The sequence below is a fragment of the Ptychodera flava genome, chromosome 20 (genome assembly GCF_041260155.1).
Source record: "Ptychodera flava strain L36383 chromosome 20, AS_Pfla_20210202, whole genome shotgun sequence".
Lineage (NCBI taxonomy): Eukaryota > Metazoa > Hemichordata > Enteropneusta > Ptychoderidae > Ptychodera > Ptychodera flava.
This window is the reverse complement of record NC_091947.1, coordinates 27,928,975-27,954,185: the sequence shown is the minus strand read 5'-3', so window position 1 is coordinate 27,954,185 and position 25,211 is coordinate 27,928,975. Positions and strand designations below refer to the sequence as shown.

Below are 25,211 nucleotides of genomic sequence, written 5' to 3'. Positions count from 1 at the left end.
TTATTGTCATGGTCTGGAGCAAGTTATCAGCTTGTATAAAAGTCGGAAGTTTTTGCTTCCGAAGGGGCGCACGCGTAAAATACTGAACGTGTAACTAAAACTCACCGTTGAAAATTTTCAGACATTCAAAATTAAGCCGGTTGTACTGTCAACAATAAATAAGACAGAGCAATACTGCCGACCTCAAAGACTCTGCGTATTTTTTCAACCTTACCAATGCAGCAATGGCGAGAGTATGAGTCTAAAAATATTACATCACGGTATTTGGCTTGAATATGCCATCGACCCGATGAACACGTTAAATTCGGACACCTGAACCCTGACGCTACCCTGACGCAAACCTGTAAGGTGGTGAAATCTCCGATATATATCGGATATTTACTTGCGATTTGACAAAATCTAGTATCGTCTGTTCTAGTATCGAAGCTAGAGTCAGTCCTTGGAAGTCGGGTTTGGCCAGAACTGTAAGATGGTGAAATCTCCGATATATATCAGATATTTACTTGCGATTTGACAAAATCTAGTATCGTCTAGTATCGAAGCTAGAGTCATTTCTCAGAAGTCGGGTTTGACCAGAACTGTAAGGTAGTAAAATCTTAGATATGTATCGGATATTTACTTGCGATTTGACAGAATCTAGTATTGTCTAGTATCGAAGCTAGAGTCAGTCCTTGGAAGTCGGGTTTGACCAGAACTGTAAGGTGATGAAATCTCCGATATCTATTTACTTGCGATTTGACAGAATCTAGTATCATCTAGTATCGAAGCTAGAGTCAGTCCTTGGAAGTCGGGTTTGGCAAGAAGTGTGAGGTGGTGAAATCTCTGATACATTCGGATATTTACTTGCGATTTGACAGAATCCAGTATCGTCTAGTATCGAAGCTAGAGTCAGTCCTTTGAAGTCGGGTTTGGCCAGAACTGTAAGGCACAGGGCAAGTCATTCTAGTATCGTTTAGTATCGATATTTGTGGCGAAGGGAAATTCGTCTTGGTGTGACTGATGGACAGACAAGCAGACACGATGTGTTCTGTAATTCTGCTACAACACACATTTTATTCTGTGGTTCAACTTCTAAGCTTATATATACACCAAACCATAGACCCTCGAGAAAAACGGGACAGGCAACTGCTGTTTTTTTTTTTTTGCGCGATCTATCTTGGAATATATTACGTTTATTGGCCAAGCGGTCCCCGACAACAATACTTCGTACTTAACACTGAATCTCATTAACGATCAAACTGACGTTCTGAATATGTACACTTTGCTCTTGCAAGGCACGTTCCGAGTAATGACACACAGAATTTTGAGGGTTTTTTGATACCAGTCATGGTGAATGTTCTGGTAACGATGAAGATCACAGTTTTTCTCGAGGGTCTACGACCAAAGTTAAATGTCAAAGTCGACATAAAATAAAAAACAACGGAAAGGTCAGATTCACGAAGGTCAGATTTGCATGTTATGGCTTCATTTAACTAACAAATAAACTAATACATAAACTGACGCTGTGAAATCGTCATTAGTATGTGTACAGAACCCTGGATAATAAACAGGAAATATATTATCTGTTTTGCATTATTTCTGTCGGATTTCCATTCCCGACAATATTAGAATCCCCAAATCGCCGATAAATATCGGGTAAATATCGTCGATTTAACAGACCGGGCGTGCCATGGCTCCAAGCAATTTATTCTGGTATCGTGTAGTATCGATATTACAGTCCCTAAAAACGCCGGTGAACATCAGCGGTTACACAGACGCCGCTTCCCATGGGACAACCGCAGTTCATTCGATTCTAGTATCGTTCTATAGTCCCAAAATTGTCGATATGTCAAACTTCGATACTAGATTATAAATACCCGTTATTTAAAAATTGTGCAAAGTCGCGCCTTCATGAGTGTCGAGAGACACTTGAGATTTTGAACGACGTGATCAGTCGTGTGTCATTATTGTCATGGCATTAATTTCAATAACGATAATCCCCCGATGGGCTTATCTCAAGTTTAAAAGCTTTACAAGAAAGTGTTTTTCAGTCCTGACAGTGTATAACCTAATCATGGCGATGACTGATGTTTTAATATTTCTGCCTGTCGCACATATAGCGTTTGATTTCACTTTGACAAGCACTTTGAATGTGCGATCCCTGCTCGATCAGTCAGTCGCCGATTTTAAAAATCAGCCAGACATTATATTCTTAAAGAAACTCAACGATGTAAAGATTACAAAATGCCTCATTCATATTTTTACGGTGTTTGACAGTTTTTTCCGTCAGGGACGTCATGTACTTTATTAGCCGTTCGCTCATATCGTGAAGCTTCGATCGATGCTGTAGCTCCATGCATGCTCATACACAGGGCTGCGCCGTTTACACTCAAGTGGAGATCGTATCGCGCTTTTAGCAGTGACTTTGATCACAAAGTCTTCATTCGATCAAGGAGAATTTAGTACTGATTTTCGCAAGTCTCAACCCTCAAATACGCTCTCACTTTGATTGTGAGAGCCCTCACTTCAAGCCCTCACATTTGCTCGCACTTCGATTGTGAGAGCCCTCACTTCAAGCCCTCACATTCGCTCGCACTTTGATTGTGCTGGCCCTCACTTTGGCCCCGCACTTGTCGATTTCCGGCACCCTTACATACCTGAACTAAAGCCATCTTCATAAGTAATCTTCACTAACAAATAACACAAATGAAAAATGACTTTGGGAGGTGTATCAATGTACTAAGATCATAACTTACCAAAGAGCGATCGTTTCAAATGTTGTACGTTTGCGTGCAAGTGCAATGCACGTACAATTTGCCATCAAGGTTTGATGTACCTAATTTCTTCCCGGTGGCCAAGAAGTAATGGTACATTTAGTATGTCGCGAAGTTCATTTGCTACCATTTATCAATGTCTGGATACTGTTTTGGTGAAATTTCAGCCAAAGTGTAGTGATGAAACATGACAGTGTATCTCGGAAGCTGACAGATACGCGGTTTGTTTTGTCTTCGCACTAACATTTTGACCTCCGTGACCTGGGTCATTTAGCGAATCTGTTCACATGATAAATTACGTCATTAGGCGTGATGTTAGCCCGACTGACACAGCAATGTAACACTTGTCTGCACACACAATGTTGGTTTTCAGACCTGTGCAGTTAGCGGAAGTATTGTTTGCTCGGAACTAAAAATAAAAATAGCGTCAATGATGACACTGTGCTCCTCAGTGCATTTAGCGGTAGGGATGCAAGGAGAGAGGTTTGGGGAATGTTGCTGAGAAAGATGCAAAGAAAGGGTTGAAATGTGAAACTGTAATAAAACCTATTGGTTTTTTAGGAGTGAGCGTCCAGCTTGGTAAACATGCCTCTTGTACATGAAGGTAAAAAACATAATTTTCACATGTCCACCAAACTTGGAATTTGCATAGATGTACATAGATCATCCAAATTGATTTATCTGCAAGATTTTGTATGTTCCTTGCTACAAAATTCTGACCCTATTGAATTATAACAGGAAAACATGCACGCATGATTGGACAGTGTGGACTGTGTATTGCATGCACTACATCTGCCGTGATGATGGATTGCCAGACGACCACACTGCATCAAAGAACTGTAGTTTAAAACGAAAATATAATTCTAAACAAGTCATTGACAATGACAAAAGTAATAGGAGTATTAGTCTTGATGGGGTAGGGAAATGTGGTCATTAAGAAGTATCACTGGATTGATATGTTGAGATCTATGGGCACATAGGTCTATGTCGTTGTTCCCAATTTGAAACACATGAGGCATGTCTAAGTTATTGTTCTAAATTGGGAAAAAAGATCAGACCTGTAGCTGTATTGGCCAGCCAAGAAATACATATGCGCATAATAAATGAGGTACAAGATGTGACATCTTAAGGTCTAATATCCTATCAAAATTGAAGGGTATAGAACTTACTGAGATATGCATATATATATATATATATATATATTATATATATATATATATATATATATATATATATATATATATATATATATATATATATATATATATATATATAATCAAGGTCAAAGGTCATTGAGGTCACGTGACATTTTGGAAAAAAAATGTATTGCTAATAAATCCCTATATGCCAAAAATCAGACCTCTACCTCTATTCGCTTGCCCAGAATTAGATATGTGCATAATAAATGAGGTAAAGCGTGTGTTGTCATAAGGTCTCCCATCCTACTAAATATAAAGGACATAGCACTTGTGGGACTTATTTATTGACATAAACGTATATTTTAGGTAAATAATCAAGTTCACATGACATTTTGTCAAAACATTTCTATCCTATAGTTATCCCTATATACGAAAAAATCAGACATCCAGCTTTATTGGCTTGCTCAGAATTAGATATGCACATAATTAATGAGGTACAGTATGTGGCGTCATAATGTCTCCCATCATACCAGATATGAAGGGTGTGGCACTTGTGGTTACTGAGTTATGGACAAATATGAATATTTGAGGTCAAAGGTCATTGAGGTCACGTGACATGTCAAAAAAAAATGTATTGCTAAGTTATCCCTATATACCAAAAATCAGACCTCTAGCTCTATTGGCTCGCTCAAAATTAGATATGTGCATAATTAATGAGGTATAATATGTGGCGTCATCCCATCATACCATATATGAAGGGTGTAGCACTTGTGGTTACTGAGTTATGGACAAATATGTATATTTGAGGTCAAAGGTCACCAATGTCACGTGACATTTTGTCAAAATGTCTGAGATATCTGTGTGAAAGGATGGACGAACGGATGGACGAACGGACACAATGACCCAGACACCATGACCCAATCTATAAGCCCCCTGGACTTCATCCGTGGGGACTAAAAACTGTGTCACTGCATCCTTTTTGCACTAGAATACGATGAGAAACTAAATTTTTATTTTTCTTGGCCTTATACATGGGCGTCTATGGAGAACTGCCTTTACATGGGAGTCTATGGAGAACTGCCTTATACATGGGAGTCTATGGAGGTGTAAACTAAAAAGTCCTCCAAGTCTAACACGGCCAAATTTGATCGCATTGTGAAACAAATCGACGTGCATCTGTATGGGGTAGGGTACTATCCTTGTGCAAAGTTTGAAAGAAACTGACCAGGGCATGTCTCAGTCTGATGTCTGCGTGAACGGACGGACGGACGTACGTACGCACGCACGCACGGACAGACGGACATGACCCGATCTATAAGTCCCCCCAGACTTCGTCCGTGGGGACTGACAACTTTCTTTGTGTCATTGATGCCTTGATTTTCTTTGGATTAATTGACTGGACACATTTATTAAAGACGTCACTTTAGCTTGTCAATGACAGTGAAATGATTTTTTGCAGAAACTTGATCGGTCCAGCCAAGTACACATGCTTACTCATAACAGCTGGACTGCGATGATCACAACATTGTTTTGTGATATTCCGATACAAAATTAAAATAATTTTATTAATATGTCGCATTGACTATAAAGTTGCAAATGTTTCCTTGGGTGTTGAAACATGTTAGCATAGTGTACGTGTTACAAATCAACACACCAAACAGCAATGTTCATGTAAGAACAACCTGCTTGATTTCCATGGACTTTCTGGTCGCCGCATCTCACTGTTATGTCTGTTTCCCCTCTAGCTTCCTGAAAATTCTTGGTAAATTTACAAATTCAGTCTCAAAAGTTTTAGCCCAGATATATTTTCATTTGATATTTTGATATCATCAAGAAATGTCTGGTGAGTTCACTTCTAGATCATTAAACTGGTGGAATCTACAATAATATTAAAATCACTCAGAATCACATAATTTCTTGTTTAAGTTATAGCAGTTTGAAAGTAGGCCGAATGGGAGTCAATCAAGCTGAATGCCATTTAAATTGGAAGGCAGCAAAATGCCATTTAAATTGGAAGGCAGCAAAATTACCTTTCACCTATTGGACCACCCTAGGTAGTTTCTTGTGAACCATAATTGCGTAATTAGGGGGTCTTCATGCCTGACATCACATGATGAGAAGACCTAGCTTGACCTTTCAGATAACCTCAGTTTTTCTCCTTTTCCTTTGTATTATGACTCCATTTGTGAAAGTCTCCTTTGAAATAATGGTTTTTACTATCAAACTGAGTAGTTGCAGGCCAAATTTTTGATACAGCAAAGTAGGTAACACTTTTGATAGACTCAAGGACGACCCAGGACTCACAGAGGCAAAGCAGGCCTCAGTGTATTCATGGACGTTACGTTCATGATGTATTGTAGTATCGAACAGCAACAGTGTTTGTTTTACGTACCAGGGAATTTGTAACTTTGTAGAAAGGAGAGTAAAGTGTTTCAATACATTGCAACTTGTAGGAAGGAGGGTAAACTGTTTCAACATCTCACAACATTTTATTGTTAGGTGTAGTTCACACACAGCATCGTACGCAGGGCTAGCGAGAGAGTTGCCGACATCGACGGTTTTATTTACGAGAAGTGAATAAAAGACTGGCATTTTTGGAAGCGATCGAGTAGCTGAGGTAGCCTGGGATACGACTTGGGCCCAAGAATGCTGAATTTCGGCAGTAATTTGGCTTTTTACGTCAAGTCCCAAAATGGATTTGAAGTCACCGACCCTACGTACGGGTCTTTGCAGGGCTGTGGTGAGCAGGGCGATTAGCTGTAGCGGAACACACAGCATCGTACGCAGGGCTAGTACAACATGTGATCATGGAGGTTAGTAGGAGACTGAGGTTTCTTTAGAAAGCACGGTCGCGCCGATGAAATGGGAAGCTGAAATTTTCGCTCGTAATTTTGCAAACGAAATCGTAAATCCACTCAAAACTTCGTATTTTTTTTTTACATATTTGAAACCCATGAGGAACGTAATTCATTCTCCCCTGCAAAGTAAAAAGGAGATCGAAACGACATGCATGTCAGACAAAGACCAAACGCACGCAAGATGTCCATCCACATCCACCAATCTCGTAATTTACACCGACAGAACAAAAACAATTTGATCGAGCATGGACGTTCTAACGTAAATGCATCATTGTCTATCGCATTTCATGTAAGCCAATACACTCACACGTACGCTCTAAGTTCAATTGTAATGTCATTCCAACACGATACTATTTTCGCTGATAGTGAGTGTGCAGCGTGAATGGTATGCTGCAGTCGTTAGATAACACTGATCACGTGGTGTGACAAAATAGTTTTACGGAAGTTGTTGATGGAAGTGACGTCAACTTTGCTTCTCCCAACTCTATAAGCTTCCTCAGTTACGTAACTTCGTCGCTAGAAATGTAAAACTCAGCAAACTTTTCAAAACACCAACATTAAATGAACAATGTTTCTGAGGAAGACAACTTGATACTGACAGGGCAGCTGTGATGCAAACTTCTAATTGACGCACAGGTCTTTCCTGGCGTTTTTATATGTGTACATGCACATAGGATACGCTGTATCATTTTACATGTACTCGTACTCACAATCCATTTTCTGAGACGAGATCGAAAAACATGCACTCGGAAATTCCTTTAAAAATGGAGTGTGCTCATTCAACACGTAACCATACATCATTTTCAGCCTCTCCAAAAATGAAACACTCAATTTATGAGCCCATCTAAGCTAGCTCTGCTCATTTTGGCTGCTTGTGAGCTGTGTAGAGCTGTTTTAAGCTGCCATTGATCTGTGGCAAGTGTAGTGTCAACTGACTTTTATCTCAGACGATTCTACATATTGGCTGTTGATTGATCAGCAAAGAGCTGCACAAGTCTGCATTTGGTCTTTCAGAGACTCTGGAATCTGCAGAAGACAAATGCCTGCTCCAAACGCTCTGTGCAGACCTGCATTTAAGCTGCTTTGAACTGCCACAGATCTGAAACCAATCTGTGACAGCTCAGTGCAGATCTGCAAGTTCGGTACGGAAAAGCCCTCATGCAAGGTATAATACTGGAGAGTCGTCAGTCTACAGAAACTTGATAACAACAATGAGAAAGACTTTCATAATATACAATGCCATGTAATGGACTTGGAAAAGTCAAAAGAAAATTTTCACACAGAAATTCTTGATTATATCAACACCAGAAATAAAACAGGTCACTGCTGCATAAACTGCACAAAGCCTTTAATATAAGGCACTCCAAATTTTATTGGGTGGGCATTTCGCCTTTTTAAACAGGCGTCATGTATTTTTTGTCAGCATCAGTTGTAAACGTACATGTTCTCCTTTTTAACACAACCTTCCCTGAAAATGTTTTCCATTTCCTCCTTCTAGCAGGAGCGTCTGTACTAAGATTATGTAACAGCCTAGTGAAGATGTAGAAGAGCTCTTTGACCGACTTCATAAAATATCATCAGGGCTTCTTGTATTGCCCCGTTGCTATTTCATTGGAGAACAACTTTCAAAGATTTTTTCCAGAGGTTGCAGCTAAAACAGACTCTCACATACATGTATTTTATTATTATTCTACACTCGGCACAACCCTTCATAAGACTCCCTCATTCCCATCTGCATTTCTCTATATCTGTTTTTGTTCACACTTTTGCCACTGTTGTCAGGGAATATTTCAGAATGCAGACTTTTAAGGCATGAAACACTGAACGGTAAATATTGTTGTCATGTTGTCAAGCCATTCAGGAGAGGGTTTATGAACTGCAGTGTTTACACTTAAAATTTAAATTGATAAATTGTTCATGGCTTTATCAAGTGCAAGCTCTCCCAAGCTGAAGCCACTAATGCTTGTTGTAAATGCCCCCACACTGCAAGTGATCTCAAACTCTAGAGGGTGCTTGCAGCAAACAGTGGAGATGCCTTGGTATGAGACAAAGAAAGGTTGAATGATCAAAAGCATGATACAAAGGGGCTATAGCTGCTTGATTAATCTCTTTGTATGACAGTTGACCAGAATTTGTAGCAGTCATTTGTTTATTTCTGGTGTCAATGTAATCAAGAAATTCTGAGTGAAAATGTTCTATTGACTTTTCAAAGTCCTTTGCAATGCATTGTATATCATGAAAGTCAGTTTTACTGTTGTTATCCAGTTTCTATAGACTGACGGCTTTCTCCAGTATACCTTGCATGATGGCTTTAGTATCTGATAATTCAGTTTTTTGTGGCTTGTGCTACATGTATGTCCAGTGAAAGAACAACGTCAGACATCTGGTATCTGTAAAATGCTATCAACACATTCATTAAAAATCTGTGACAGCATTTGTACTAAGCCACACAAGTTGCTCTGTAGCAGTAGGGACACTACAATTCAGGAAGACCTGATGACATTTCATGAAGTGGGTCAAAAAGCTCTACTACATCTCTACTAGGCTGTTACATAAACATAGTACAGAAGTTCCTGCTAGAACGATGAAATGCAAGACATTTTCATGAAAGGTTGTAGTAAAATGGAGAACATGTACAGCTGATGCTGACAAAAAAGTACTTTACGCAAGATTAAACAGTCAAATTGCCCAATCAATAAAATCTGGTGTGCCATAAGTTAAAGGCTTTGTGTAATTTATACCCTAATACCAGTAATCTTGCACTACAGTGCACAATCCTGCTCAGTCAGTCACTAAGTACTTCAAAGCATTCCCTGATACAGTGTCATAATTTCAAACATTGTCATAGATTTTTGATGAATTTGTGGGAAGCACTTTGCAGATACCAGATATCTAGATTTGTTCTTTCATGTGATGCCACACAAGCCGCAAAAACTGAATTATCAGACACCAAAGCCATCATACAAGGTATACTGGAGAAAGCCGTCAGTCTACAAAAACTTGATAACAACAATGAGACTGACTTTCATGATATACCATGCCTTGTAATGGAATTGGAAAAGTCGGAAGAACATTTTCACTCAGAATTTCTGGATTGCATTCACTAGTACAGAAATTTGCGAGAAATTTGCGAGAAATGGACACTTTCTCGCTTTTTGCGAGAAGTAAGCGAGAATACATAACTTTCTCGCAATAACTTGGCGAGAATTTAATTTTCTGGCAATCAGCTGGCGAGAACTGTGTTTTCTTGCTCAGCATCTGCGAGAAACTGAATTCTCGCAATCATTCAGCGAGAAATTTGTTTTCTCGCTTTGCATCTGCGAGAAATTGTAGTCTTCTGTGTAAGCATTTCACAAAAATTTCACAATTTCTCGCAGATGCATAGCGAGAAAACATAGTTCTCGCTGATTGACTGCGAGAATTCAGTTTCTCGCAGATGCATGCGAGAAAGCACAGTTCTCGCAGCTTGATTGCAAGAAAGTATGTTTTCTCGCTTACTTCTCGCAATACAGCAAGAAAGTGTCCATTTCTCGCAAATTTCTCGCAAATTTCTGTACTAGTGATTGACACCAGAAATAAAACAAACAATTGCTACATATTCTGGTCAACTGTCATACACAGAGATTAATCAAGCAGCTATAGCCCCTTTGTATCAGGCTTTTGATCGTTGAAACTTTTTTTGTCTCATACCAAGGCATCTCCACAGTTTGCTGCAAGCCCTCTCTTGCATCTTAGATCACTTGCAGTCTTGGGGTTTTACAAAAAGCATAACTGGCTTCAGCTGGAGAGAGCCTGCACTTGATAAAGCCCAGGAACAAATTATCAATTTAAATTTTAAGTGTAAACACTGCAGTTAATAAGCCCTCTCCTGAATGGCTTGACAACATGACAAAAATATTTACCCTTCAGTGTTTCATGCCTTAAAAATCTGCATTCTGAAATCTTCCCTGACAACAGTGGCAAAAGTGTGAACAAAAACAGATAAAGAGAAATGCAGGAGGGAATGGGGGAGACTGATGAAGAGATGTGCCGAGTGTAGAATTGAAGGCAACTTGTGCTGCGTCTGATGAAAGAACAAATTTAGATATCTGGTGATTCTGTAATGTGCTTCCCACAAATTCATGAAAAATCTATGACAACGTTTGAAATTATGACACTGTATCAGGGAATGCTTTGAAGTACTTAGTGACTGACTGAGCAGGATTGTGCACTGTAGTGCAAGATTACTGGTATTAGGGATATAAATTACACAAAGCCTTTAACTTATGGCACACCAGATTTTATTGATTGGGCAATTTGACTTTTTAATCTTACGTAAAGTACATTTTTGTCAGCATCAGCTGTACATGTTCTCCTTTGTACTACAACCTTCAATGAAAATGTCTTGCATTTCCTCCTCCTAGCAGCAGCTACTAGGATTATGTAACAGCCTAGTATCCCACTAGACCCACTTCATGAAATGTAATCAGGTCTTCCTGAATTGTATTGCCCCTACTGCTACAGAATAACTTGTGAGGCTACGATACAAATGCTGTCATAGATTTTTAATGAATGTTTTATTATTATTATTATATCTTTATTTCGGACTTGAGCGTCCATATAATAGTCAAAATTTATAAGGCTATAGTATGAAAATTCAGTTACAAAATTAAATTATGGTTGAAAAGATAGAAAAATTGATTATATCTACATACATAATCCAATGGGTTTCTTTTTAAACAGACATTTAAACATAGAGTAACTTATTCCAGTGCTTTACCATCTCTGAGTTGAAATACAATGATTTACATACATTTCGTACAATTGCATTGCTACTTTTCAAAAGTCTTTGTCTCAGGCTGTTTATCTGATTTCTCAGAAGAGCATCAAAGTTGCTTATTCTGTTAGATACAAACATTAGACTCGCGCTGCTCCGTTTCTCATAACCCAATAACAGTCGTGCTGCATTATTGTAAGCAACTTTCAATTTTCTCAAGACATTTGCATAATAGCTATTCCATATTGGTCCCCCATACAACTGATAACAATACCTTTAAATAGAATGCATTTAACATGAAAAGTACACATGTGGAATTTTCTCATTAGCATATTCGCTACTACGTAAAAATATCTCGTCTGCCGCTCAATGTCATCATCATCTCTGAAATGGTCATTTAACACGAACCCTAGATGTTTTTTCTTAACAACAAAGGTTAATTTAACCCCGTTCAGATACACACATGGAATGCGCCGAATCTTACTGTGATTCGCAAACACGCACATACAGTTAGTCTTTTTACTGTTGAAAATGATGTCGTGAATATCACTATAATGAGTACAGAGATCTATTAACTTTTGTGTACCTTTGACAGAAGGACTAATCAAGCAGATATCATCCGCGTACATTAAGTGATTAACAAAAATGCCACCAATATTACAGCCAGTATTCAAGTTTGATAAGAGAACACTCAAATTATCAATATAGATATTAAAGAGCTTTGGTGATAAAATACCACCTTGCTTTACACCGTTAGTGACAGTAAAACCCTCAGATAAACATGTACCCCAACGAATAATAATAATTTGAGTTCGATACCATTTGACAAGAAATCTGACAAGGTAAATGGGAATTTTACGTTGAATTAATTTCTTGAAAAGCGTCCAATGGTTCACTCTGTCAAAAGCCTTAGAGGCGTCCATAAATGTAATAATACATTACTACCATGTTGTCTATAATAATTGATAATTTCCTTCAAAATAAAGACGCACATATCAGTGGAATGTCCTGACTTAAAACCAAATTGGTTATCAGTCGTTCCCAGATAAGAATCAATGTGACGCAATAAAACAAGTTCAATTATTTTAGAAGCAATAGTGGAAAGTGCAACAGGACGATAATTGTTTTTATCTGTAATATCACTATTTTTGTCTTTGATAATTGGAACAAGGATAGTGTTAGAAAGTCGTCTAGGGCAAACTACATGGACAAGCATAGCTGTTAAGCACATACTTAGCAAAACAGAAACTTTCTGACTGGCAAATATAAAGTGCTCAGCGGCAAGATAATCTGAACCAGACGTTTTTCCAGTCTGTAGCTTACTAATTGCATCACTTATGTCACCTGGTAATACAGTGAAATTGTCTTGCAGTGAACAACTGTTCATAGCATCTAAAACAAATTCCTGATCCCTATTATTGTTTACAGAATTATAAATATCATGATAATGGTTACGCCACATCTCAACAATATTTGCATCACCTGTACATCCATTAACATTATTTGGCCTACTCAATTTTTTAGTATTGTTAACAGACTTCCAAAATTTGTCATAATTGCTAGAAGACAGATTTTTCGCCATAGCATCGGCTTTCATCTGTTCCTCATTACGGCGACACAGACGCAGAGCATACTTAAACTGCGCATGCGTGCGGCGTTTAAGGTCATACAATGGACCTGTCCTGGGTTTACCAGAATCACGCCAGAGCTTAAACGAATCACGTGCAATAGAATGAATCTGTCTCACATTGTCATTCCACCCTGGAATATTAGAATTCGTACTTTTGGTGGGTGGTGTAATTTTAGTGCCAGCAACATATAAACTATCAATAATATTGTCATAAAACTTCAAGATACAATCAACATGATTGGAATTATTACAATGAATATCTTTACAACATAGTGCTTCCGTTGGAATATCAACTTCAGAAAGAAGCCTATCTGAATTCACATAATACTCATTGCGTTGATTAGTACTAACCTTGGACCAGTTTAAGCGTACCTCTGTATCATTCTTAACCGAGTCATTACTTTCACATGAAGGTATGGTACCAATGTCACACTTAATACTAAGTGGAAAATGGTCAGAAACGATTACATCATACAAAATTTCTACAGACTCAATACATTGATGAGCTGTGTATGAAGAAATACAATGATCTAGCCAGGATGTTGTGCCATGCACGTCACTAACATATGTGAAAGAATTTCTGGCAGTAAGACATTATCTGACACAAAATAGTTGTATTCGTTACAAAAGCTCAGCAGTGATTTACCAAAGAGGGAGTTGTGATCTGAATTCCAGTCTCCAATTATCATTATACTGTAACAGTTGCTAGACTAAGCAATAGAATGAACCTTTGCTAAATATTCAGTGAAATCATCATGATTTTCCCTATTACAAGTAGGCATGTAAACACAGAGTATTAGCATTTTACAATTGTCATTGGCTACCTCGATTCCAATGATTCTATTTTCATTGAACGAACGCACTGTTATCATGTGACCAATATATTTACGCCATAAAATGGCAACCCCTCCAAACGAACGACCAATCAAAATATTTTCACCTGTATCAACAGAGGACTCGCCATAGTAGTCAAACTCTTTATGAATACGAGATAAAAACGAAATGTCATCTTTAGTCAGCCAATGCTCTTGTAATAAACAAATGTCATGAGTATCGCACACTTCTCTAACAGTTTCAAGTGAATTCTTGATAGAGCGACAGTTATACGAAACGATCCGAATATTCTCCATCTAGGATTTACGAGGTTGGTAAAATTTCCGAATAAGGACACCTTCCGGCCATACATCGGGGGACATCAAGGACGCAAAGTTTTCGGATTTTACGGCGACACAAAACGAAGCATATGTGTCATATTTGGTTGGAAGTTTTTCACAATCACTGATGTCAATACGCATAGTTTCCTTGATATACCGCACAAGGTGTTCAGTGTTCGTCTCTGGCTTCAGTCGACTCACGAAGACGCGTTTACTTTGTGACGTTGCTTGTTGAAGTCCAGTGTGCTTTCTTTTTCCAAGTATAAATTTATTTCGAGTTAACTTTGCGGGTTGAATCAGTCCCTTGTTCGATGAGGCGGGAGCTCTAGTATCACGGTCATTGGACGACACGGATTCTTGAACTGCCCATTGGCAACCACATCGGCATAGCTTTTATGTCTCCGCCTGTATGTAACTGTGGTAAAACCATTTTCTGTTGTATCTGGCATATCGTTCTTGTCAGCCGTAGCATTCTGACTACATACAACTGGCCTGTCCGCATTCTCTTCCAATTCAGCATCTTCATTATCACCTTCATTCACCGAAGCACTGTTAACAGGTGTCTGGTCAATGTCAAGCACTTTGACTGAATCAACAATGGGCGATTTCGCTTCAACGTGCGTATGGTCGATGTCGGATATTTGCAGACGTGCTCCTACCTTGGAGTTCTGAGGAACATCCAATATTAATGAATGTGTTGATAGCATTTTACAGATACCAGATGTCTGACTTTGTTCTTTGACTGGATGTAGCCACAAATTGAATTATCAGATACTAAAGCCATCATGCAAGGTATACTGGAGAAAGCCATCAGACCAGCGAAACTTGATAACAACAATGACACTGACTTTTATGATATAGAATGCCTTCTAAAGGACTTGGAAAAGTCGAAAGAACATTTTCATTCAAAATTTCTGGATTATATCGACACAAGAAATAAAATAGATGACTTCAAAAAATTCAGGTCAACTTTCATACACAGAGATTGTTTTGCCTATATCTCTCTTTACATGGCTTTTCGTAGCAGTAATTGGCCACTGACAATGGCATCAATCGAGCAGCTATAGTCCCTTTGTGTAATGCTTTTGATCGGTCAACCTATCTTTGTCTCATACCAAGGCATTTCCACAGTTTGCTGCAAGCCCTCTTTTGCATCTTAGATCACTTGCAGTGTTGGCAGAGTTCGCGTTTACGCAAAAATCGTGCGTATTTACGCATTGAAATTGACTCTCTACGCATTTTTTTCATTGTTATGCATTTTCTATACGCAAAGGATAACACCGAAAGCACTCCCCACGACTGAGTTTAGGCGACAACCAGACGAAATTTGTTGCAACAACTTTTTGTCAATCACTCATTTTGTGTGGAAAGTTTCGGATTCTCTGGGCGTTGTCTGAAAAATCGGCATCGTAGTTCACACATTATCACGTTAGGCACGTTATCATGTCAGCTGTGCCTATGACTTACGTTGCTAATTTTCAGGCGAGCGATAGTTTCTGAAACTTATGACACAAAGTGAGTGATTGACAGAAATGTTGCGTCAAATTATATATATGCCAACCGTGCACGATCATCGCGTCTCGCTGTTCCCAAATTTTGATCAAGCACACATGCAGCATGGCGTCGAAGCAGACAAATCTGTTTTCTTTCAACTTTGCTCTACGAGTCAGTGAAAAAAATGATTCATCGGTAGAGCTCGTCGGAATCCCGATAAATTTTGAACACTGCAGAAGTGTCTGGATAAGCTGCCATAACTCTAACTTTTGGGTTGCCCGATGTGTTTTGACGGTCGCATGTATACCCTTTGCTGTTACGTTTCAACATTGTTCAAGTTGTTCGTTAAACTGTTTTCATTAAAATAATGTTACATCGTATAGAGGGACTGTGGTTTATTCAACGGCACATTGTATTTTGAAGTCAGTTTTTTTCATCAATCGAGGGCGGAAGTGAAATTACGCATTCAAATCCAGCTATTACGCAATTTTAGCAGACTAATGCGTATGCCGTACGCGAGGAGAAAAAAGTCACCGCGAACACTGGTTGGGGTTTTACAAAAAGCATAAATGGCTTCAGCCGGAGAGAGCTTGCACTTGATAACGCCCATGAACAACTTATCAATTCAAAAACTGCAGTTTATAAGCCCTCTCCTGAATTGCTTGACAACATGGCAAAACATTTATGTTGCAGGGGTTAATTCATGCCTTAAAAATCTGCATCTGAAATATCCCCTGAAAAAAAGTGACAAAAATGTGAACAAAAACAGATAAAGAGAAATGCAGGAGGGAATGGGGAGACTGATGAAGGGTTGTGCCGAGTGTAGAATAATAATAGAATATGTGAGAGCTCTGTTTTTGCTGCAACTTATGAGCAAAAAATCTTTGGAAAAGTTGTTCTCTCGTGAAAAAGCAACTGAAACAATACAAGAAGACTTGATGACATTTTATGAAGTTTGTCACACAGGTCTAGCAGACTACATCTCTACTAGGCTGTTACATAAACCTAGTACAGAAGCTCCTATGAAGAGGGGGAAATCAAGAACATTGTCAGGGAAGGTTGGTAGTAAAAAGGAGAAGACTTACAGCTGATGCTGACAAAAAACTAACCTTTTGATCAAAAATGGCAAAAGTTGCTCCAATCATACAAAATTGCAGATTTCATCATAATTTCAATATATCACATTTAGTTAACCTGTAGGAACCTCTATACCAAAAATCAATGCTATAAAATGAGTACTTTTTGAGATACAAATTTTTTGACCAAAAATGGAAAACAATTGCTAAAAAACCCCGAAATTGTAGATTTCATCATAATTTGAAAATATCACATTTTGATCATCCCTATGAACCTGTATACCAAATATCAAAGCTGTCAGATAAGCGGTTTTGGCGGAATAAATTTTTGACCAAAAATGACAAAAATTGCCTTTATAATACCAATTTGCATATTTCTGCTCAATTTGAAAATCTGAAATAGGTCATCCCTAGAGACGTATATCCCAAATATGAAAGCTGTCTGACCTGCAGTTTTGAAAATTTAAAAAAATTTTTTTATCAAAAATGACAAACATCGTAGATTTTTTCCCCAAGGATAGCAAAATTAGCCTACAAATACAAATTTGCATATTTTATCACAGTTTGAACAAATCTGATTAAGGTCAATCCAGCTAGCCTGTACTCCAAATATTAAAGGAATCGGACTGACCATTCTGAAGAAGTTTGGAATGTAAAAAGTTGACAGATGCCGAACGACAGACGATGCCACACATCAACCCATTAGATATGCGTGTGTCGTTGACAGCGAAGCTAAAAGATATGACACATGCAGCATCATAAGTGAGGCACTGTCTGGGAATTGGACAGCTGAAATGGTAATACTTGAAGGTATGTTTTTGATTCACTGTTTTCCATTAAGTTCAGATCATAACACATTCAAAGACTACCAGTAGGTGGGTTGTTCCCCATTTTAGACAAGGTGGACTCTCTTTCTAGTGGAATAACCAGCTCAGACACTCTTGCAGACACGGAGAGTGACACCTAGGAAAAAGGCATTCTGTCTTTTTATCGTTTAATTGGAACCATTTACTACCAGAAACATCACAGTCAGTTTAAACCACAACATGACAGCCCATATATGATCTGGTAAAGGGACAAAGTCAGCCATTTTTCATGAATATTGAAACCATCGCGAAAATGAATTAATGGTCATGACCATTAATTCTTTTTCGCGATGGTTTTGTTTATCACGTCTAAAACCGGGGTTGAATATATGCATGGTCACCCATTCATTCAGTATCTTTCGACATGTCAAACAATATAAGTAGTACCTCGCATCAAACAAAAATCATGAAAAACGGCCAACTTTGTCCCTTTAAAAGCCATGAAACAAGATGAAACCTTTGACACTTAATTTGAATTACATGTACAGTGGCTTGAAAAAATCAGAAATACCATCCAAGTTAGAATTCAGAGGGAGGAGAATCTAATTCCAAAGACAACAGCTTTAAAATACCATTGGCTCAGAACTTGTTTCATCATCTCTGATTTATGGTCACAGTCAGAAAGGGGTCAGATTGTCTTACCTGGATATGACAACTCTGACTATGTTGTCAATGGCAAAAAGTTATCGCCTGTATGGGATTCACCAGAATATTGGTCCCAAGTACAAAAAATACCGCAATTATTCGGTGTCGCTCAAATTTGATCAGAATTGGTATATACCAGTATGGGTACCAAAGATCAACAATAAATGTTGTTTCTATCTGTTCAGTGCAGGAAAATTCTACGTTGATGTTATGACAATGATTTCTGCACAGTACAACCAGAAACATAGGGCCAAAGTCCCTGAAGCTACTATAGACATGGATACAAAATTAAGTATTTCCTGACTGTATGAAATTATCTCACTAAGGTCATCCTAGGGACTTGTAAACCAAATATTAAAGCTGTCTGACCAGCGGTTTTGAAAAAACAAGCGACTCAACAGTTGACAGAGCTCTGCTGCGTTATGTAGAGAATAACCTTTTGTGACACATGTATTGATGAAGAAGGTGGATATCTTTGATAGCTCATTTCAGGATGGAAACAAATTCCGTAAAAATACAGATTTGCATATTTCATCACAATTTTAACAAATCTATGTTGGGTTGTACCTAGGGACCTGTATACCAAATAACAAAGCTGTCTGACCAGTGGGTATGAAGAAGAAGATTTTTTACCAAAAACGCCTTTTTTGGTGCTAATTTGCATATTTTCAACAATATCAAAAATTAATAAAAAGACTTTCTCAAAATCATATATTTTATCCACACAACAAATATCAAATCAGTAAGTACTGCAGTTCTCTAGATATTTGAGTGGACGGACACCTCACAAACGGACATACATAATACATACATACATACATACATACTGACAGTGCACGCCAAACAGATACCCATCCCAATAGCTTCTATAAGACTATATTGGTCTATAGTAGCTAATAAACGAGAGTTAATTACATTCTAATTAAAGTAAACAAGACTTGCTTAAATCAAGATTTTTGTCATAAAAAAACAGCATATCTGTCAGGTTATAAAGAATCTTAAGCTGGTTATTTTATCAGTATTTTCATCCAATTAACCAAGCACATTTTAACTTTCAAATTAACATTGCAAGTACATTTGTAAGTTCTGTTGAATAAGTTGAGCCTGTAGGTACTCTGAGAAAGCACACTGAAGAGACAAATGTTTGAAACTTGAGAAGTTCAAGGTCATCAAAACATCATGTAACACTTTCATTGCACTGTTTACACAGATTGCATAATTGCTATAAATAGCACATGAGGAATCTTACAGCCCAGCTTTACCATAAAAACCCTATCACTTTGACCACTCTGTAATTGACCACTTCTAATTTTTTCCTCAAAAAGTAATTTATTTTATCCTTACCAAGTCAACCATAAATGGAAATTAGAACTTTCTCTATCTCTATTTATTTGACCACCCTATCATGACACTATTATAAGCAGTTTCTTTTAGATAACATACAGGGCACAATAAATGACGGTTCAGAATATGTCAAAGTTGGGATTCAGGAAAGTTGTTTTAATCCTGCAAGATGGTAAGCATTTCACTATGAACTGTCAAAAAAAGTTGAACTTTCTGATAATTCTACACTTAAATTATTTTGGCTTTGATGATTTCCTAATTAATCCAATTATTTAAAATCATATTAATTATTTTTTCTGGGTGAATTGATAGCGTTTAAACAGTACAAGAATTACATACAATGTAAGTCAAATTTTGACCAAAAATGATGAAAAAATTCCTAAAAATACAGATTTGCATATTTCATCACAATTTGAACAAATCTAAATTGGGTTATCCCTAGGGACCTGTATACCAAATAACAAAGCTGTCTGACCAGTGGTTATGACGAGGAAAATTTTTTACCAAAAACGCCTTTTTTGGCATTAATTTGCCTATTTTCAACAATATCAAAAAATTAAAAAAAACAGTTTCTCAAAATCATACTTTCACAACAAATATCAAATCAGTAAGTACTGCGGTTCTCAAGATATTTGAGTGGACGGACGCCTCACAAACGGACACACATACATACATACATACATACAAACATACATACAGACTGACGACGGACGCCGGACGGATACCCATCCCAATAGCTTCTATAGACTATAGTCTATAGTAGCTAAAAACAACAAGAAATATTTAAACCAGCAAAAAAAGAATGGCGAAAGTAAATAAGGTCTGAAACTTTAAGTACTGGAGTTCAACTTTAGCAACATGCATAGCAAAAACGTTTATCCCTCTTAGTTTGACCATAGACAGTCTTCCCCCCCTCTACTGTCTATGGTTTGATCTGGTCTGTTAATATGTAACAGTTCATAAACAATGACAGGAAATGACTCAAGCCTGTTTCAGACACTGGCCATCACTACTGCACATTTGCAGGATTTCGCTTTTTCTTACCTCATATGCACATTTTTGACACTGACAAGTTCATTTGAACAAATTCACATCTCAACCCCTGCATCTACCTGTACACCAAATACTGAGATGGTAGCTTTGGCGGTATGGGAGCCTTTGTGTGTGACGGACATACATCCGCACATACCCACAAATATACAGACACAGACGCCACTCAGACTCATCATATAAGCTCTTTTTGGTATTTATATATAAAACCAAATATGAGCTAAAAAGGATGGCATTCTATACAAAGGGATGTAAATGCGAAAATTCTAGGTGTAAAAATAAACTTTGCAAATGTATGAAGTCAAATCATGCCCTGTGTGCAATTGTTTAAATTTTCTGTCATTGAAACTGTTGTCTGTACCATTACTATCAACACCAAGGTGGCTGATACCTTTTTCAAAAATTACACTTGTCCAATACGATTTGTGTGCAGCGTAAACGAACTTCTGTTTCCTGATGATTGTGCTGACAGCACACATGTAGAAATGCAAACTGATATTATAGGTTAGAAAAGAGTTCTTATGTTGGCTTTTATTGGACCCCCTGACAGTGAAAACTGATAAGTGCAGGCAGTTTAAATGATGTTCATATCAATCGTTTGGAGGTCCAATACCAATAACCGTTGTACAGTAACACAGGTCGAGACGATGAAAGTGTCTGAGGACAGCTACATTAAGATTTTGTGTACCAATAATTATTGAAAGTGTTGCCAGACTTGTACTCGATGACTCATAATAACTGCAGCATGGGCTAATTAGCATGTATGAGTATGATACTCCAAGGAATTTCTAATCAGGGGATTGGAAGACATCAAAAATTGTTTGTGTGATCTTACATTTGGTTTTATGTCTTTTTCCTGAGCAGCTCTCTCCAGAATCATCAAGTAGTGTTGTAAGTTTCCTAGTATTGATGCCATTTGAGTGGACACTGTCTGCTCAGTTAATGCCCTGAGCAGATCGACTGGAAAGGAACTGTATGAAGGGAGAATATGACAGTTACTATACAAAGTCAGAAAAATTTGACTTGTTTCTGGGCATGCATGGCCCTCATCACTTTGAGACCTGAATGACATGTTTCTTTTGTTTTTCTTCTAACCATACGTTTCACAACATATACTCAACAAACAACAGAAACGCTTTAAAAGAATTGTGGCAGTAGATCTAAATGACTCAAATAAACCCTTTGCATACACAGGGTTCATTTTTCTCCATTACTATGAAATGATGAAAGTTAAAAACTTAAAAGATGAAATTTCGCAGCGGTAAAATATCTGTTGAGGTAATCTTACACCATGGTAATAGTCTGGGAAATAATGAAACTGCAAATGACATCACTTTTCTCAAATGTGAAAGAACCAGAAACCACCCTTTTTCCTTGACCAGAGGGACAGAAATCTCTACCAGATATTATGTCATTCTTTTATGGGTAAGGGAAAACCGGACTTCCAATTCAAGCTTATGAATAACTCAATTAAAAAAAAAAGCTGCAAAGTTAAAATTTACCTTTCAGGCTGAAATTCTCTAATACTTTCCAAGAAGTCTATTGTCTGTGCAGCAAACTTTGGATGTTCCATTATGATTGCAAGCAGACATCTACATGGAGATAAAAAAGTAAACTTAAAAAAAGAATTGAGGGTACTTTGCATCCTGGGGTATTTTTTATCATTCTTGCTTGTAGTGTTGGCATGTTAGTTAAATAAGCTGTTTCATTAACTGCATGTCCATGTAAACAGGTCCACAGTTACCATTGGAATCAATAGCTTCAGGCTAAACCGTTGTGGTCAGGTGAACACATTCATATCATGGTGAAAAAGTCAGGCAGCAACACTGCTTCAATGACCAAGCTGAGTCATTGCAATTCTTTACCCACACACACAGCCGAAGAGTTCTATGAAGTTGAAAACAAAGCATTCAGCCAATCCTTTGTCTAAGCAGGGCTACGATGTTATGTGTGTTTTTATTTATATACTGACAAATGGGATTCAATTTAGACAGGAATCAAATAAAAAACATGCATCATATCAAGAAACTAGACTTACTGTAATAACATTATGGGATTCATCAGTCAACATACAAATTTTCAAGGACATCTTTAAAAGATTTAAAGTTCACAAACTGATCACATTTGCTTACACTTGCAAAGCCTTGTGGCCACTTTTGCAATAATTTAATTAGATTTGTTAACAAAACATCAGAGATGCACGGGTTAAGGTGGCATGTACTTCAGGGATAAAGTTTACCAACGCTTGCAATTTTGAAAAAAATTGCTGGTCTACAGGTCTTGTAGATTCACTTTGAAAACTGCACAATAAATTTATTTGTGATTTTGTAAGTGACAGAAACAAAAACTTGACATTATCTGTAGGTTTCTGAAGCGAAGTGACACGATACATATGTATAAGTAAAGTTGGAGAGAATTTCTACTTTCATGCACAGAATCGTATGGTTACCTTATTTTGTTTTTGATTAAGAAAGAATTTCGTCAGAGGTTACTTGAACAAAGTGTGGGCGAAAGTTACTGCTTTCATCAAGGAATGCATCAATTTTAAAAAGTACATACAAACTATCATCAAAATCTTACTTACTTGTAAATCTCCTCAGCTAGGGATGAATTGTGATGTCTTTTGTAGTAAAGAAATAATGTTTTGTAGAGGGCTACTGCTACCGTACCCATCACACCATAATTGACAGATTTCTGGAGCGGCGCCAAGCTGCTCATCAAGATGGCTGTGGCTGAGTCTGTAGAATCTGATATTGACAAAGTTTGCATAAAGAGAACATTACACAGACTGTATGAAAAAAGTGGTAAATTTTCAAAGGTACAGTATACTAATACATGTGGGCGGACAGTAATGAGCTATTCGATGTTTCCTGTGTGTAGGTGTACATAGAAATGGGAATGTAATATTTACAAACACATAAGAGTAAATCGATGTAGCTACATGTAAACATACTTTTTTCTAGCTATTATTATTGTCTGGAGAACCTGATACTTGTTTGTAATATTCTATTCCAGCTAAAGATGGAAGAAATGTGCCATACATGACCAGAAAATTTAACTCTTTCTAAAATTACCAATCTTGGTAGACATAATAATCCTTCATACAATTGCTAATCCCATATATTAGCATGGCTGTACCGTAGATGTTCTGCTAATAATCCTATGTACATGATGTAATTATCTATAAGTATCATAAAATATACACTGACAGTGTGAAAAGTAGCTGTTCACTTTATAATCTCAACTTGTACTTTCTTGCAGCCTATCAGAAATGTGCAGCATTGGTAAACAGAAATACTCCTTTTATAGAGACATATACTAATCAATGATTACCCTGGATTTGACAGCACGCCATACATATGATGGCCCTTCATTTTATGAACTAACAATGACCTGTATTGAACGTGAAGTTTTACCTGCTGTGGTACCAGGTTTAAAGCAGAGATTAAGAACGTTGAGTTTTGAGACGATCGTGTCAACTCCATCAAATATGCTTGGAAAGAAAGATGCAAAATAGCTGTAGTCAAGTTTTGACGGGATACAACAATCTGAAGATGATTTTATCTGTGTGGAGATGAAGAAACAGTGCTGTAGCAATCAATCATATTAAACATCAATAAAAAATAATAGCAAAAGAATGTGCTAGAAGCATAAGCTACATGTAGCTTCAATTACCAGATATGCAAATGAATAAAGAGATATAACATAGGTGATTAGTATAGTTGATACATTCTTATCATAAAATTGGTGATCTGACTGAGGTGCCTAAAAGTATCTTGTAAACATGACAGACATCCAGCCCAAAACTTGCAAAAAGAATATTTTCAAATATCTGTATATATGAATTTGATTTCTTTGTGCATATATGTTTACCCTAATTGCAGAGCTTTCCATTCATGAGGCAGTACTGAGAATCCTAACACAAATTTCAAAAAATTATACCCTTCTATCCACCTTCACTTTTACACTTTATTCCAGACCATAAGAAGAAGGTGTCATGGAGATAGTTTTGATGACTCTAAAATATAACAACTTTTTGGTACATTATAGATATGTGAACTCGTTTTGAAAACTGCAGAGAGATTCAATTTTCCCCAAGCAGACAAACAAAAATTTACTTTTTCCATTGGCTAAGGTATTACACACTGTGAAATTGAAAGACTTAAACTTTTAGTCAAACTTTCAATCAGAATGAAAATTCGTGGTTACCTTGCAAATTTTACTACTAGAGAAAATTTACCTAAAATTTACCAACACTTAGCATTCAGAGTGGCCACCATCCCTGTGTTACGTCTCTGAGGAATAATCAAATCTTTCATTTTTATGAAAATAAGATCTAGTAGAATATTCATTTACTTCAAAAGCATGAGAGGTCAAATATCTGTCCCTAAGGCACATACACTTCAAGTGGTGGCCATTTTGGATGATAAACATTGGTAGATTTGT

The 25,211-nt window shown here is 37.4% G+C and overlaps 1 protein-coding gene across 2 annotated transcripts in view; it reads right to left on the bottom strand.

The window, feature by feature from the left end:
- Nucleotides 1-25,211, bottom strand: part of LOC139120484 (AP-5 complex subunit beta-1-like) — a 52,249-nt gene that overhangs the window by 9,165 nt on the left and 17,873 nt on the right. For both annotated transcript variants that reach the window (XM_070684940.1, XM_070684941.1), the window contains exons 11-14: nt 24,182-24,329; nt 23,350-23,512; nt 22,268-22,357; nt 21,601-21,736 (exon numbers count right to left, since the gene is read on the bottom strand). In XM_070684940.1, coding sequence (XP_070541041.1) covers nt 21,601-21,736; nt 22,268-22,357; nt 23,350-23,512; nt 24,182-24,329 — 537 coding nt within the window. The remainder of the gene's footprint in view (nt 1-21,600; nt 21,737-22,267; nt 22,358-23,349; nt 23,513-24,181; nt 24,330-25,211) is intronic.